The sequence below is a fragment of the Antechinus flavipes genome, chromosome 3, assembly GCF_016432865.1.
Source record: "Antechinus flavipes isolate AdamAnt ecotype Samford, QLD, Australia chromosome 3, AdamAnt_v2, whole genome shotgun sequence".
Lineage (NCBI taxonomy): Eukaryota > Metazoa > Chordata > Mammalia > Dasyuromorphia > Dasyuridae > Antechinus > Antechinus flavipes.
The window spans coordinates 59899036-59916702 of NC_067400.1; the positions used below are offsets into that span (position 1 = coordinate 59899036).

Consider the following 17667-nt stretch of genomic DNA (forward strand, 5'->3'; position numbering starts at 1 on the left):
GCATTTACATAATGACACATGTAGGCTTATATTCCAATTGTTAACTACATTTATCACATTTTAAAACAAAGCAAACAGGGAAACTAATTTTTTTTTTTTTGGCTGAAGCAATTGGGGTTAAGTGATTTGCCCAAGGTCACACAGAAACTAATCTTAAGAAATGGAGATTTGGGGAAGCAAAGAAGTCAGGAGCCAGTGCTATGCTGAAACAGACTCCAAACTGTACCAGACTTGAACACTGTGGTTCAGATGCTTTTCCAGAAGCTGCAGAACAAGTTTCAAACAGATAATTGGCAGAATTGATGCTATGAGTAGTCACATTGATGATGAAAAACATCACTGACCTTATAACCCAAACAGTGGTAGAAGAAATTGAAGGGGAAAACAAAGCACCTGCCATATGTAATAATTAAAGGTTTTGTTAATGATTTAAAGAGAATTCTGGAAAATGTTTTGCTTTGTTTTGTTTTTGTAAGCCAAGAGGTGAATGTAACAGCTTTTCTCAACTAACTACTTTGTATAAATATTTTTAAAAAATATATAGCTTGTATTTCTAGACTAGGCAGTTTGGTTAGGTTTTTTAAATTTCTTGTATGTGGTAACTTCACAATATATGACATAAACTGTGTAAAAATTAGTAAACTAAAATTCTGGCTCCTCATAGCTAAAATTTAAAATATTAGCAACTTTTTGTTGTCATTTGTTGTTTCTTTTGTAGTAGTTTCAATTTAATAACTTATTGCTGAGGTTTTTAAAAAAGGAAATATATATATATTTTTTAAAAACTGCTATCAGACTCTCTTTGTGAAGTAAAACACCTAGAGTCTATGGTTTGTAATTCTCTGCACAAAATAGCTGTTGTACTAATAATCAATAAATAGTATTTTTTAAAACATTTTTAAAAGCAGATAAAAATATAGGAACATTTTGCATTTAGATATCTGCATCTGACATTGCTAGTTTTCTATGACTGAGAACTATATCTAAGAATCTATTATCCAAAGCAGCTGAAATTTGTTGACAATAATTACTGCTACTTTTTAATACATTAGAGGACTTGGATAGTGACAATATCTCAATTCATCACAAATACTAGGGACAGAAAAATAATCCTCTATAAAGATGAATTGCATTCACTGGTTAGAACTTTGTGTGACATAACACTTCAGCAATTAATTGTAACATCAAAAGTGTTCATTGTAAGAACCTTTTTTTTTTTTTTTTTGATGTTTAAATGAAACTGTATTGAAAGACTATAGAAGGGACCTAAAAGTAAACTTCTACTTGATTTAAGAGGACAGAACTAAAAATAATGGACTGAATTTTTCAAGAGGCCAATTCATATATTAACCTACTCCAAAGCAGGAAGTAGTAGCTTTCCCCAACATATGTCTCTCTCTCCTTTTTTTTTTTTTTTAAATAACTTTTTATTGACAGACCCCATGCCAGGGTAATTATTCTCCCTTGCACTCACTTCTGTTCCAATTTTTCCCCTCCCTCCCTCCACCCCCTCCCCCAGATGGCAAGCAGTCCTATACATGTTAAATAGGTTACAGTATATCCTAGATACAATATATGTGTGCAGAACCGAACAGTTCTCTTGTTGCACAGGGAGAATTGGATTCAGAAGGTAGAAATAACCTGGGAATAAAAACAAAAATGCAAGTAGTTTATATTCATTTCCCAGTGTTCTTTCTTTGGGTGTAGCTGCTTCTGTCCATCCTTGATCAATTGAAACTGAATTAGCTCTCTTTGTCAAAGAAATCCACTTCCATCAGAATACATCCTCATACAGTAGCGTTGTTGAGGTATATAATGATCTCCTGGTTCTGCTCATTTCACTTAGCATCAGTTCATGTACTGTGTTTCCCCGATAATAAGACCTATCCTGAAAATAAGCCCTCCCCTTACTGTGTCAGCTTCCTCTAAAATAAGCCCTCCCCCGAAAATAAGCCCTATTGAGATTGCTACTGTAGTGAAGGTGATCCCCTGCGCTACACACTATATTATGGTACCCTCTGTACCCCCCACCCCCCCAAGTGAAACGCATGCCGCGCTCCAAGCTGCATCCAATCAAAGCTGCAGCAGTGAGGGTGTCATCCTGTTCTTCCCCAGTGATTTGCTTGCTGGTGCCATTGAGAGCAGTGCCGCGGAGGAGAGCTGAGGCAGGACAACGTAAAAACCTGGTATGTAAGCAGGAGTGAGGGGGCATGATGGAGGATAAAAGAAGAACTCAGCCAGCACTCACCGCACTAAAGAAATGAAGAACTTCCTTGCAGAGAGAAGAATAGATCAAGTAATGATTCCTGCAGGAATGACTGCCTATCTCCAGACCCTTGATATTGCAATAAACAAGCCATTCAAGGACCATTTGCACATGGAAGTCAATGACTACATTGAAAATAGAATGGAAAGAAATCAACATGTGAAGCCCTGTCTGCAAGAAGTCGTGACTTGGGTGAAGAAGTCATGGGATAAAATTACTGACAGCTGTGTCGCCAAGGCACTACAAGCAGGTTACCTGGACAAGACATGGTCATTTAAAGAGAGCTATATTGCTGGACATGACGGATTGGGTCCACTTCTTCTGAAGGAAATAGAGGCACAAGACATCCAGGACGGAATTCAGGGTATGGACACTTATGACGATGTTATTGAAGAAGATGACATGATCATTATTGAATAAAGGTACTTTTTTTTGTTCACATTTACCTGTTTATTAAAATTGCTGTCAATGTTCCTTAAAATAAGCCCTCCCCTGAAAATAAGCCCTCTGGGGTTTTTCTGTCCAAAAAAATTATAATAAGACAGTGTCTTATTATTGGGGAAACATGGTAAGTCTCTCCAAGCCTCTCTGTATTCATCCTGCTGGTCATTTCTTTCACTGTAAGAACCTTAAGAGGATTTTAAAATCCACTTATTTCATATTCATATGTGCCACTGTTTTTAAAAAGCATTTGTCAAAATAGAAGAAAAAGCAAGTGGCCATTGTGAATCCCTGTCCATTTATTGTTTACTGATTGATGAATGTCCTTATTATAAGTTTAGAGTTTAAAAGAAAATTGTGACTTCTGTTGTTTACTTTTTTCCTTACCTAAATATATGCAAAATAATACTTTTTATAATAAGTTATAGATTGAATGGAAAATAGCAAACATTTTCATCATAACACATTCTCTCTCTGTTTTAATTAAGACATAAGGGACACAGATTAAACACCCAGATGACTAAGTGATCGAATTGTTCCTGTATTTTAAAAAATTAGGGTCAATTTAAAGCTGAAGGATGATATAGAACAGAGGACCATTTTTCCTGAGGATATTTTTTTAAGTGGATGTTTTGTGATTGCAGGAGAAATCTTCTGTCCCATCACTTTATTGTATTGTTATAAATATGGAATAAAGGTATGAAATAACAGCAATCCGAACAAAGAAATGGAGATTCAGGGAACAGGTCTACCTTTCTGGGAAGGGAGAGAGAGGATGTAATTAATGAGACTTTACCAAACCTGCAATCAACAGTTGATATAGTTTCAAGAACCCCAGCATTTGCTCTGTAGCCTCTGTGTCACTGTCCTGCAGTCCAACAGCAAGGTCTCGTGGCACCTGGCAATGCAGTGGCGGAACAGCATTGGGCCTAAAATCAGGAAGATTTGAGTTCAAATGTGGCCTCCAGCACTTACTAGCCATGTGACCCTGGGACTCAGTCTCCTATTCTCTGATTACCTTTATCTTCACCTGTAAAATGAAAATCATATCTTGTCACTGGACCCAGGTGGCTCATGACGGGAGAGTGAGACAGGTAACCTTGCCCATCCCTCCCTCACGTAAATCTGATTCACTTGCATGTCATGGCACCATCTCCCTGATGTTATGATTCTCGTCAAGAATAAAGGACAAACAACCTGTAAAATGGAGATAATAATGGCATGGAGATAACATTAGCATCTACTTCATGGGTTATTATGAGAATTAATGAGATAATGTTTGTAAAAAAACACTTAGCATAGGTCTATACATAGTGGGTATTATATAAATGCTTATTCCCTTTCTCTTCCTCTTGGATAACGCTCTCCTTCCAGAGTTCTCCAAGGTGCTACTCCTGGCTTTCACCCATAATAGAACATCTGAGAGGTTGCCTGGGTATTTATAGGTCCACCTTCAGTACTAGGAATGGGAAGGTTAATTTGTTAACCAAATTACAGTCCTATAAATCCAGGATCATAGCAAACTTCTTGGCAGATTTCCATTCTGCCCAGGATACATCAAATTTTATAACATCCATCATGATAGGTTGGAGTACTCAGAGGAGAAAGATGGATATTTGAAAGTGCTGCTCCAGCCAAGTCAGATAGAAGTTTTGACTCAGTGTTTAACCATTCTGAGAGTGCAATATGGGGCACCAAGGAGATACCAAACCAAACATTGCACAGCAATTTTGGCCCCTTTAATGATAATATAATCTAGCCAGACTATTCTTCCTACCCCACAGGAAAGGGACGGTAAGTAGGTAAAAACAACTAAAGAAATTTACATATCCATGAGTGTATTCCTTTCTTAACACCAAGAGAATGCTAACCAATTCTTTTGTACCTTTATATTTTTATCTAGCTTGGTGAATGGTGCAATGGGCTAGTTTGACTTTTGCCTTGCCACTGGATTTTGATGACTGCAGGAGACAGTGAGATGGATGACTTTGTACAGCTGTCTCACATGCAGTTCAAGATCCCCCTCTTGTGATGTCATTGGTCTTTTTTTAAAACAAAGAACAAAGAGTAACAACAGTGAATAGTGCATTCTAAAGATACTTGGGGTTCCTTGGTACATTTGAAAAAGTTCCTAGCATTCCTGTAGTACTTGGTTTTTCCTTAACTTATCTGATAGATTCTGCTTTACTTTTCAGGGACCAGGATAAAATATGAAAAACTGATTGGTTTGAGAAATTGGGTATAACTGATTGACATATTTTCCCTGTGTACTTTTTGTGTGTTACTACCCATGTTTGCATATAATCAACAAATCTTATAGAGCCAGATTATTTAAATCACATGCAATTGTACCTCTAATCTTTGATGTCTAGACTAACATATCTGGTCTAATATCTGGTCAATAAATTGCTCTAAGATGAGTCCTATGTCCTAAACTTGATAGCTGTTTGATGCTAGGCAAATGCCTTCATAAGCCTCAATTTGTCCTATATCTTGGTGACCAGTCTCTCCTTAATAATACTCTCTTCTAGTTTGCTTCCATGAATTTTTCTGGTTCTCCTTAAGATCTCTAATTAATCTTATTTAGTCTTCTTTGTTGTCCCTCTTACATCTCTACCACATATGCATCCCCCAAGAACCTGTATGTCCGTGACCATCTTCTCCACATTCTCTCATGATGACCTTCTCTACTTATCTATATTGTCTTAAAATTCATAGTTATTTTTGACTTCTTTCTTTCTTACCCTTTTCATCCAGGTTTTTTGATTCTTTCTCCATAGTTTCTCTGGCATTACCATATGCCCTTTCCATTCCATATATACCAGCCTAGTTCAGTTTCAAATCACCCCTCACTTGGACTGACTTCTAATTAGTCCCTTTCCTTCCAGCATCTCCCTTTATGTCCCTGCCAAAATATTCTTGATGTTTGCATCTGATCAAATCACTTCTCTCCTCAAAAACCATTACTGGCACTTTATTGCTCATCCAATAATATACAAACTCAAAAAGTGCAGAATCTTAAGTGTTGAAAGAGACTTCAGAGGTCATCTACTTTAATCCATAATTGAAAGGAATCTTCTGTATAACATCTCTGACAAGTAACCAGCTATCCTTTCCTTAAAGACCTTAATCTATTATTCAACATTGGCCATAATTTGACTCTAGTCTATCTAACAAGCATATCAAGTTTCTCTGGTAAACATTTTTAGTTAAACCATACAATTCACAATTCCCCAATTTTGAATTTATGTTTAATACTTTGGTACCTTGGTAAGCTGAAAAAGTCTCCTCCTCCCTCTTTCAGATTTATCTGTAGAAATCCCTCCTTTTTTTTAATTTTCCATCTCAGATGCCATCTCTTTGATGAAGCTTTTCTTAATTACTCCAACCATAAGAAATCTCATTCTTCTTGAATAACCCATATCATGATCTGTCTGAACTTCTATACCTTTCATATAATTTGTACTATAATTATTTGTATATTTGCCTTTTTTGTTCACTCCTTTCAGTTATGTCCAACTCTTTTTAACCCTACATTGGGTTTGCTTGGCAAAGATACTGGAATGGTTTGGCAATTCCTTCTCCAGTTCACTTGATAGATGAGGAAACTGAGACAAACAGGGTTAAGTGAGTTGCCCAAGCAACTAGTTAGCTAGTAAGTGTCAAAGGTTGGATTTAAACTCAGGAAGATCAGTCTTTCTGACTTCAGGCCCAGCACTCTATCCACTGTATCATCTAGGTGCCCCTGTGTCTTATTCCTATGTTAATCTCTAAGTTTTTTTTTTTTTTTTGAGGAAAAGCATTATTTTTCCCATATCCCCAATACTTAAAAATGTCTTGTGCATTTTTAACAGAATTCATGATCTATCAGTCCCATTCTTGCTTTTCATTTTATATTATATTCCCTAAACAGAATTGGAAATATTCAATATTTTTAACCTTTGGCATGAGAAGGTCCAAGTTTGTAATTTCATTAGTAAGGAAAATTTTTTCATCAAGGATACAGTGCCTGTCACATAGTAAGTATTATATGAAGGCTTCCTTTCTCCTTCCAAATGCAAATCATCAACTTGCCTATAACTTAGTCTGCTTGGGGCACTAAGAGGGTTGGGGCCACAAAGTCAATATTTGTCAAAAGCAGGACATGAATCAAGGTTTTTCTGACTCCAAGGCCAGCCAAGACATCATCCTGCTTTATTGGGTAAGCCACTCATTGGGCACTTAGTAACCATTTCACTTATTATAATTAAACCTACAAAAGTATGTCATTAAATTTAACCTTTCTTTTCAATTTAGGATAATTCAATTTAAGATAAAAATGACATGTGTTTATGATTTGAGTATGAAAACATTTTTATTGTTCAAAGACTTTCAATCTGGGTCATAATACTAGAAAAGAGAACAAAAACATCACATATGCTCACATAACACAAAAATTTGCTATTTGCCATCCCCCAAAATTATTTTTTAGCAAAGACAAATATGTATACCATTACACAATTTAAAGAGAAAGAAAATTGAATTGTGATTCTGAAAAAAAAATGTTATCTATCTGTAATGGGCTGAGGCTTGAGTTGATGCACTGAGGTCCCAAGCACATGAGGCAAAATAGTAATTGGACCATACTCTATTAATATATAAGCTTGGAGAAAGAATGGCCCCCACCCACTCTTTGTGCAAGTCCTGATGTGTTGTATAGGAAATGACGATTTTGGTGGGTGGAGGCAGGGGAGTGGAAAAGGAAGGGGAGGGGAGGCTTTTGGGACTGCCATTGCCATGGTTGGCTCGGCTCGCGTCTCTCTCTCTTAGCTGGCTTCCTGTCGCAACTGCCTATATTTGCTATCGCAATCTTTCTTGCCTATATTTGCTATAGCAATCTTTATTCACCTCTTCACTTCAATAAATATTGAAGATTTTTCCCTTAACCTGAATTCCTGACTCCGGCTGACTTTAAATACGCGGTCATTACATCTATCACTTAGTTCAACCCCTTATTTTAGAAATAAGGCTCCCAGGGGAAATGATTTTCCCAGGATAGTAAATAGTGGTGGTAGGATCTGAACCCATTACCTATAATTCCAAGCTCAGCTCTTTGAAATACTAAGCTTGTTACAATATGAACCCCTCAGGTATATGTTTTCTTTTACTTAGGGAATTAGAACCAATTAGCACACTGCCTTAGATCACAGTGACTCTGGGGAAAAAAGCAGTAGTAAGTCTTCTCTCAAACAGAGTTGGTAAGAAATAATCTCTTTAGATTCTGGGTGGCCTAGTGAATAGAGCATCAAACTAGAGTCAGGAAGACCTGAGTTCAAGTGCAGATGGTCTCAGACACTTACTAGTTATATAACCTTAAACAAGTCACTTGACCCTGTTTGCCTCAGTTTCCTCATCTGGAAAATGATCTGGGAAAGAAAATGGTAAACCATTCCAGTATCTTTGCTAAGAAAAAGTCATGGAGGGTCAGACAGGACTGAACAACGAATACTAGAGAAAGAACATCAAGCAAGGATGAAATAGGAAAAAGATGGCATCAAATATATGGCTTCCTACTCTGGTTATGTGATCATTATGGATAAAAGTGAAAGGACTCTTCAGAAGTGGAAATCTAAAAAATAGAAAGACATTGGTAAGGCAAAGAGACGCCTGTGTCCTCTCTGTTCTGGTTACAGCCCAAACAACATGCCATGGATGTGGAAACAGACTACTGAGAAGCAAGGGGCTTTGTACTAGAACGCAACAGGAGTAGCTAAGTTTCACATTAGCCCCAGAAAGCACAAACGACTTCTCAACCATTCTATGGTACATGATGGGGTAGCTAGGTGGTACAGTGGATAGAGCACTGGTCTGGAATCAGAAAGTTCTGAATTCAGATTTGATCTCAAACACTTACTAGTTGTGTGACTCTGAGCAAGTCACTTAATTTGTCTCAATTTTGTAAAATGGGGACTCCCTGGAAATGGAAATGGCAAACTACTCAAGTATCTTTGCCAAGAAAACCCTGGGGGGGGGGGGGTCCACCAAAAAAACCAGACACAAGTGAACAACAACAATAAAATAGTATATGGATTTGTGCCCAGGAACACGAAAATTGGTTCCAGAATCAGACCCAAAGTCGGGCCCTAGAACAGAGTCCATGCTGTGCTAAGTTGGGCCCGTGCTGAACCCAGGGGTCAATGGGACATTAGCAAGACTGGGAGAATTAACCTTTTTCTTCCTTTCTATTCTTATTCCACATCCCAAATTAAGGATCAGCTGGAGAACGAAAAAAAAAAAAAAAAAAAGAAATCAACAGTCAGTAAAAGCGTGTTCATACTACATTCCCTGGGTATTAACTGCATGTGGTCTTTTCTTTTATTTCAAAGCAATAAGTAAAAGAGATATAGAGAATGAACTGAGATTCCAGATTCAGGAAGTTTACCCTGATCAAGGCAAAAAAGGAAAATCTTCATCTCTTAAAGCGGTACTCTCCAAAAATTAAATGTGCTCAACCATAATATATAAAGAAGAGATGTGTTTTAGGGCCGTTTATTGCCTGCCCTGGCCTACATGTTTCTGTTACATGAACATCATATCATCTCCTGGCTCTGTGGATTAGGACAGAAAATGAAAAATTTGTATACGAAAAAATGAGGACAAATAGGTTAATGGAAAGAAGACAGGATTCAGAGAATTTATTAGATTTATAATTTTAGCCAAGGCATTTGATTTTTCTTGTGCCTCAATTTCATCTATAAAATGAGTCTATGATCATCTACCCTTATAAGGTATACTTTTATAAGCTTGCTGTGAGAATCATACAAAATAATATATGTGCAAGTACTCTGAAAATTATTTGGTAGTATAAAGCATTTGCGGATCTGTATCCTCAACCTAGGGAAAAATAGTGCTTTTGTATATTTTAAATAAAAGCATATAACTCAGCCTAACCTCAGCAGAACACATGGAAATTCAAATTATGCACTATATTTGTGTTATGACAAACACTGAAATATAAAAATAAGTTTTTAAGTGATATAATACAAGCCAACATAAGAATAACATTCACGTGAGCTTCTTGGGACTATTTTCCTACAAATGAGGTTGATTCCAATTATTAGTCATGTTAACTTTTCAATGAACATTATGTATTGGATTATTTGAGATTCTAGAAAATCTAAACAGCAAAAGATTAGTAGTCTGCTTACCTAATTACCACACTTCTAGTGTAGCCCAGAGGGACAAGTAGAGGAAACAGGGTAAGAATTTTTTTTTAAAAGTCTAATTGTTTCCAAATAATTTAGAAGTGGATCTTTAAAAACATTTTTTTTTCAGAATGAAACATATTTTTTGAAAGAAATTTGATTTGTTTGAGTATACAGATTTACTGTAAGGGCTACTACTCCCATGGTGGTAGGATTAGGGTTAAACCAGTGGTGGAGAGAGAAAATCAATTTGTTTATTCAAAAACATAAAATTTAATAAAATGAAGACCTTTTAAAGGAAATCTAGAAAGTGATGCCATATCCAGTGCAAAGGGAACAATTTTAAGTAGAGCTTTGGCAGGAGAGGAATGAGGAAATAGGAAATGTACTATGGGAAATGAAGGAATCATTTTGGCAAACTCCTTGAGGATAGCAGTGAATTCTAGAGAATTAAAGTATTACTTTGAACTCTGAATTCAAACTAAATTGAATTTTAAGAGGAATTATATGTAGATATTGCCAAAAATGGATGAAGGCTTGATCTAGTTTTGTTTTGCTGTGACTTTTAGTAGATTATAACCCCAAAAGGCAAAAGTACAGTAGCACCTTATTTATTTGGCATTATCAAATACTGATATTTACATAAGTGAATTTTATAAAGCTTATCCTTTTAAGCACTCACAACTTTTTTTGATGACAATATTTTCAAAAAATGCACCATATACTTCCATGCTTTCTTAAATAGACTATAGATCATTATTTAATCTTTTCTTGATTACTATGAACATTGAGCTGATGCCTAGAGACAGGGGTTTAGATAAACTAGATAAAATAGGTTAGAAAAATAGATCAACAAATAGATATAACATTTATTAAGTGCTTACTATGTGTCTGTCAGAACTGTGCCAAAGCTTAGGTATACAAATATAAACAGAGCAGTTTCTGTCTTCAAGGAATTTACCTTCTAATAGTTAGGAAAAAATATATATAAGGGAAAGCTTAGAAAAGGTTCTTACGGTTTGAAAATGGTGGCCTAAATCCCACACAAAGAAAAGACAAAGGCTCTCCTATCAGAGGCTAAGATGGTTCGAGAGACCAAGGTTCTAGGGGAGGGAGGAAAGGCAAGACGAGGATAATGGTTGGAGTGCAGGTGGCTTGGTTTGGGAACATGGTACAGGATTTAATTTTCTCCATAACAGATAGTGAACTCAACCCCAAGGTCAACTACAAACTTTTTAGCTTTGATAATCTTAACATATATATATTTTTAAAGCTGGAATTATCACAACTGTGGGCATTTGACTTGCCTACTAATGGATTTAGAGTGTACTCATTCTGATCATGAAACCTTAAAAGAATCCTATATCGTTATGGTATAGTGGATAGAGAGCCACACTTGGAATCAGAAGTACCTGAGTTCAGGAACTGCTTCTGACATATACTAGCTCAGTGACCCTGGACATAACACTCACTCCTTAGTCCATCCTCATTCCTCCCACTTCCCCATCCCCTGCTTACCACTATATTATGCAGTTGTGGACGAGCTGTTGACCTGCATCAACAGTGTTTCTAATTTGGGGATTTTCTGCTCAGTGGAATCATAGGTAAAGACCCATTTATTTTTAAAGTTATAACCTTGAAAGTCATCATAAACATCAAATACTTGCAATAAAGTGATGCTCTCAGGGTCTAATGAAGTGATCAAATATGGATGATCTTAAAGTGATATAGCAGGCTCTCATCATCTCTCCTATGGCTTCCTACTTATTTTTCTGGCATCTGGCTTTCTTCTCTCCAATTCAGTCTCCACATATAGCCAGGTCTCCCTGTAACTCCCTTGTTTAAGAAAACTTCACTGGTTCCCTAATATTTTTTTGGGGGAAATATAAATCCCTCTCTGACACTGAATGTCCAATAAAAACTAGATCTAGCCTACCTTCCCAGGCTGGTTACATATTACTATTCCTTTCCATCCACTCCATACTCCAGCCAAAATGACTTAGTTGCCATTCTCTATCCAAAACAATCCATTTCTCATGACTGGGCCTTTGTACAGATATACTGTATAATTGTAGCATTCACTTCACCTCTGTCTCTGGAAACCTTTAGCTCACTTCAAAAAACCTGTGTAGATCCCCCCAGTTATTAGTCTCTCTACCTCTATCCCATCACAGTGATATTGTATTCCCTATTCCCCCAAATAGACTAAAGTCTCCTTGAGGATAGAACTAGCTGATTGTATTTGTCCTCAGCACCTAGGACAGTACCAGGCACTCTTAGAAAAGTAATGAATGCTTAATTGCTTAATTAATTAATGTGCTCAGAAATAAGAGAACAGATCACTCTATTTCTAGTTCCCTTTGCTTCTCACTGTCCTTTGTCTGTTATGATTATCCTTTTGTTTTGTATCTCCTTATCTTATACCTTTAAGACTTCAAAGAATAGGTTGGATAATTACTTGTTAGCTAACGTAGTGGGGATTCCTTTTGTATTTGGATTAGATTAAATGACTACTGAAGGCCCTCCAAAATCTCAAATTCTGAGTCTCAATCTTGGGGTAGTTTATCCCTATGTCCATTATGGAAAATGTGTTGCCATCCTTTGGAAGTGGAGAAAGAAATGATAGCCATCTCTTTGCCAAGAAAACCTTCCAAAGGGGTCATGAAGAGTCAGACATGACTAAAATCACTGAATAAATCCTTGGGAAGAGGGCCTTCTTTCTGCAGGAGTTATTTTTGTTGTTTTGTTTTTAGGGAGGAGGAGACAATAGGGGTTAAGTGACTTGCCCAGGATCACACAGCTTCTGACTATCTGAGGCCTTATTTGAACTCAGGTCCTCCTAATGTCAGGGTTGGTGCTCTATCCATTGCCATCTAACTGCCCCAAGTAGGGGGTCTTTTGCAAGATAAGAATCACTTGGACCATTTTTAACACTTATTTACATCACTGTAAAAATCTCTCATAATAATGACCCATGCAAAATGTGTGGGCCTTTAGTTAAACTCAATGACAGATGAGCACATTTCTCTATGTTCAAATATGAATTCAAATAGGGAGGTGTGGAGAGTTGATGACTGCTATCATTGGCTTTGGCCTTCCTATGGCAGATTCGACAATTGCACACAAGTGTGAGAGTTCTCAAAGAAGTTAGCTAGTATACCCAAAAGACTCAAATGGTCTGTGTATTAAGTAACAGCATCAGCTAATAGCCCATTGCTTCAGGAATAACATTGCACCTCTGATTCTTTTTGTCAAGTGATGATATGCATTAGCAAATTGATAGTCCACCTGTGTAGGACCACAACTGTGCTACTTAACAATAGCAGCACTGAACAGTGAAAATATTTCCAAACTTTTTGAAAATGAAGGACCGCAGGTACGTAGATTTAGAGTAGGATGAAATTTCAAAAGGATATCTTAACTAACTCCTTCATTTAAAAGATAAAGAAAACCAGGATTCAGAGAGCATAAGAAAGTTGTCTAAATTGAACAGTCCAGTTTTTCTCAAAGTCTAAAATTTATCTCACATTTTTAAAACTCACAATTTTAATATTTTGTGATTATATATAAGCATGAAATGTTCTTCTTTTCATCTCTGCCTCCTAAATTCCTTCAAGACCCAGTTAAAAATCCCAACTTCTTTTCCTCAATCCTCTTCATTCTAGCATCTTCCCACTGCTGATTATTTCCAATTTATCCTATATATGTATGTATGTATACATGTAATATATAGTATGTTACACACATGTATATATAGTTTATACATGTGGTCTCCATTAGAGTGTAAGTTCCTTAAGGACAGAAATTGTCTGCCTTTTATCTTTCTTTGTATTTCCAGAACTTAGCACAGAGCCCGGCATTTTGTAAAAGGATTGTCTGCATTTTACATTTTTTGTATCCCCAGAGCTTAACACATTGTCTAGTGCTTAATAAATATTAACTGATTGACAAAAATAAACCCAGCCCTTTCCCATCACTCTTAGAACTTGTGACCTGCAAAAAATGGAGTTTGAATATTATCTTTAGATAATTCTTAAATTTAAGGACCTTTACATAGGTGCTTTTAATAGCTCTCTCCTCTAGATGGATTTTTGTATATTAATATCACTGCGGCTGAAGGCAACATGTGGTAATTTGACACAGTATTTGAAAGGAAAAAAAAATCCAGGCCCTCTTATAACTTAAACACTCATTAAATGCACAACATAGTCTTTGACAGGCACCAGTTGTTATGGATTCAGAGACAGTTCTTTCAATGCCAGAAAGTTCTTGTGACGTCTTTGACACCTTCCACAGCCATGTTTATTTAAAAATGAGAGTTTCCTGTTCTGAGATTCCATACTTTCTTTTGTGATTCTCAAATAATTTTCTTAATTCCTCCAGGTAGGTCTGATGCAATTCATCAATCTGTTCTGGTGTGGGGTGCAGATTCTGTCGAACAGGGATAGGGTGGCCCACTGCAAGAATACAGAATGTAAGAATGCCACAGGTTATATATCCATATCTTTATATACATTTTATCATCCATAAAAGGAGACTGGAATAGAGGCATCCAATTTCTCTGCCTGCAGCCTGTTAACTCCAAATTTAGTTTTCCTCTCGTCTTGCCTGAATGCATACCATCCCATTAGATATGAAACAGAAACACTTGCCTCCTTTGCCAACACTGTACTGTCAGTACCCTGGTGGTTTTGACTTTGTCAAATGAGCTACTGTCTGAAATGCAGCTGTGGGTTTATGTGAACACTGCCCTCCACCAAGGTCACTGACATTCTCTGTCTGGCACAGCTGGCAGCCAGACCACAGGGCCTTACTATTGATTAATGACCCCAAGCTCACTGAATACTGTGGGCTACCCCCTCATTGTCCCCATTCCTTATTGTGCCTCTAGACTGATTCTCAGTGATTTTACATTTTGAAATATAATTCAGTTCCAACTGAGAGCCAAGTCCACTGAGGATTAAAAGAGACTTTTCTGTGAAAGGAGCAAGTATTTCCTAATAGCAGAATTACAGACACTAATGCAAGACTAAAGATCACAAGCAGCAGTGGATTACAAGGGTAAGGGGTATGTGTGTGTTTAGCATGGCCTCCCTTGATTAACATCTATTAGAAATCAGTACAACTTCTAGAAGTATTTAAAGTATGAAAGCTTTTCCACTTATCTCATGGATCCAGCACACTTATTTGGATTTTACCTAAACTGAAGAAACTAGGTAGGGGGACAGGAGGGAGGAATTGTTTGTTTTTTCTTCTCTTAAGAAGAAATAGACCATTTCATAAACCTACTTATGGTGAGGTTTCTGCATTACTCATGATGCCCCCTGCTGGTTTGATTCAATCCTGCTTCTCAGCTCCACAAAATAAAAATTACTATCCTGTATGTGATAGGTCAAGCAACAATTAGACTTTATTCAACTCCAAGTGGCCTGGACATGAAATCAAGTTAGGTCTAGAGCAAGAGCTTTTAACCTGGGTACTGTGATCTTTAAATATATATAATATATGTTAACATATATTATATATATTTATATAAATATATTATATTATACACATTACATAATATATAATATTTTATAGATATATATGTTAAAATTTTCTTTCAATAAAATGGATTTCCTAATGTAATGTTCTATACTTTATTTCAGGCATTTAAAAACATAATCTGAAAGGGGTCCCTAGATTTCACCCAATTGGCCAAGGGGATCTACAATACAAGAAAAGGTTAAACTGGCTTACTGACAATGGAGTAGGGCTCTCTGTTTAAGAAATGGTTTCTTCCACCAGATCTCTGAGAATCCCTAGTGTTATATAACCTCGAACAATGAACCAATCAACAAACATTTATTAAGTGCTTTTTGTGTTAGGCATTGTGCTTTGGGAATATAAACCTTGGGAATATTTTTTTTTTAAAAAGGCAAAAGATAATGCCTGTCTTAAAGGAGTTTACAATAGAAAATAGTAATTAGAAAATCTATCAGAAGTAGACTGATGGGGGGTGAGATTAATAATAAATATTATTTAAAATAGGAATTATTATTAAAGCATAATTATTATTATACCATAATCCTCAGATTAACATTATTATCTCTAGAGAGATAGAATGTAAAAAAGAAATAAAAATGACATCAGTATAGGTAATGTCCTGTTACATTACATGATTACAGAGATTACATGTCCAAATTGCAGAATTGATTTTTCTCAATTTGTCTTGCATTCTAAATAGATAGAACCTCAGATGCTTAAACTCAGTTTTCTTTAACAGGTCAGAAGCAAAAGTAACACTCAATTACACTAACTATACACAAGCAGTAAGGGAGCAGAATAGATCTCATTAAAAACCAATCATAACTAAAGTTTTCATTTTTCATTAGGGATGGGGATCAAATATAGTGAGAGAAAAATGGTGTGGTATAGTAGAGAGAAGACTGGCTTGGGCATCAGAATACTTATGTTTTAGTTCAACTTCTTCATTAACCAGTGAGACAAATTATCACCTTCCTGGGTTTCAGCTTATCTACATGTATCCGTAAGATATCAAAAGAAAGCAAGGACTCGCAGGGGTCCTCAAACTTTTTAAATAGGGGGCCAGTTCACTGTCCCTCAGACTGTTGGAGGGCCGGACTATAGTAAAAACAAAAACTTTGTTTTGTGGGCCTTTAAATAAAGAAACTTCATAGCCCTGGGTGAGGGGAATAATCATCTTCAGCTGCCGCATCTAGTCTGAGGACCCCTGGAAGCCTTAGATGGTGGATTCCCTATGTTAATTTTATGAGAGTCACACAAACTGGATAGGTATAGATGGGCTGTTTTCTTCACTTTTAAGGGGAAATTAACATTGATCCATTTTCAAGATTCAAGGTGCCTTTCTGTTCTAATATTCTTTGATTTTCACTGCATTTTTTTTCCTTCTTATTAAGTGCAGAGAAATTTCTGGGATGGTGAGTTTTATTGGGAGCTTTATGCAAATGTCCATTTCTCCCTCCTCCTTTAAAATACAGATTTGTGATTTTACTGACATAGGGAACTCCATGTGAGGACACTCCTTCCACTAAGACAGATAATAGCAACTATTCCATAACTCTGAATTACAAAAATCTGCCTGGAGTACGCAGAGATTAAGAGGCTTCTCTAAGGTCATAAACTTAGCACTAGATACTACCGGACTTCTCGAGTCTAAAGCCAGTTCTCTATCCATATATAATGTTGCTTCTTTCTTTGTTGCACAATTTTACATCCTTGCAAAAGAGTCAGTGAGTTAGCATTATTTTTATCTTTTTATGTTGCAATATATTTGTTGAACAAAGTTATCCAAGAAATGTATGACTAGTAAAGATGGCAAGTCAATCATGTAGCAAGAACAAATGAACAACTTTTGTGCTTCTCTGGTGCCAAGAAACATTTTTTTTAAAAACATCTCAAGACATCTAGAACATTAATTTTTTTTTCCTTACTGAAGGTTCATGGAAGGACAAGAATATTAGAACATGAAAGAATGTGGAGATCTGCACCTTTGGAGGGCATATCCTCATTGATGAAATCACAGATTCATTAAGTGTTGCATAATTAGGCAAATTTTGGGGGCCAATTTTTGGATGTTAAGAGTTCAGTTCTGGATTACTAATCTAATGTGCTTTTTCATTAGACATCCCATAATTAATTTTGTCTGTATGATTCTCTTTTGCTGATTTTATATATGATAATTTATGTAGACAGTTTCCTCATAAGAGCTTAAACTGTTCCTCCCTATACGTTAATTTTATCTTTATATAGTTT

The 17667-nt window shown here is 36.3% G+C and overlaps 1 protein-coding gene across 2 annotated transcripts in view; it reads right to left on the bottom strand.

Moving 5' to 3' along the window:
- Positions 1-7035: 7035 nt before the first annotated feature.
- Positions 7036-17667, bottom strand: part of MOGAT1 (monoacylglycerol O-acyltransferase 1) — a 46729-nt gene continuing 36097 nt past the window's right edge. For both annotated transcript variants that reach the window (XM_051983463.1, XM_051983462.1), the window contains exon 6: positions 7036-14348. In XM_051983463.1, coding sequence (XP_051839423.1) covers positions 14194-14348 — 155 coding nt within the window. In that variant the 3' untranslated portion in view covers positions 7036-14193. The remainder of the gene's footprint in view (positions 14349-17667) is intronic.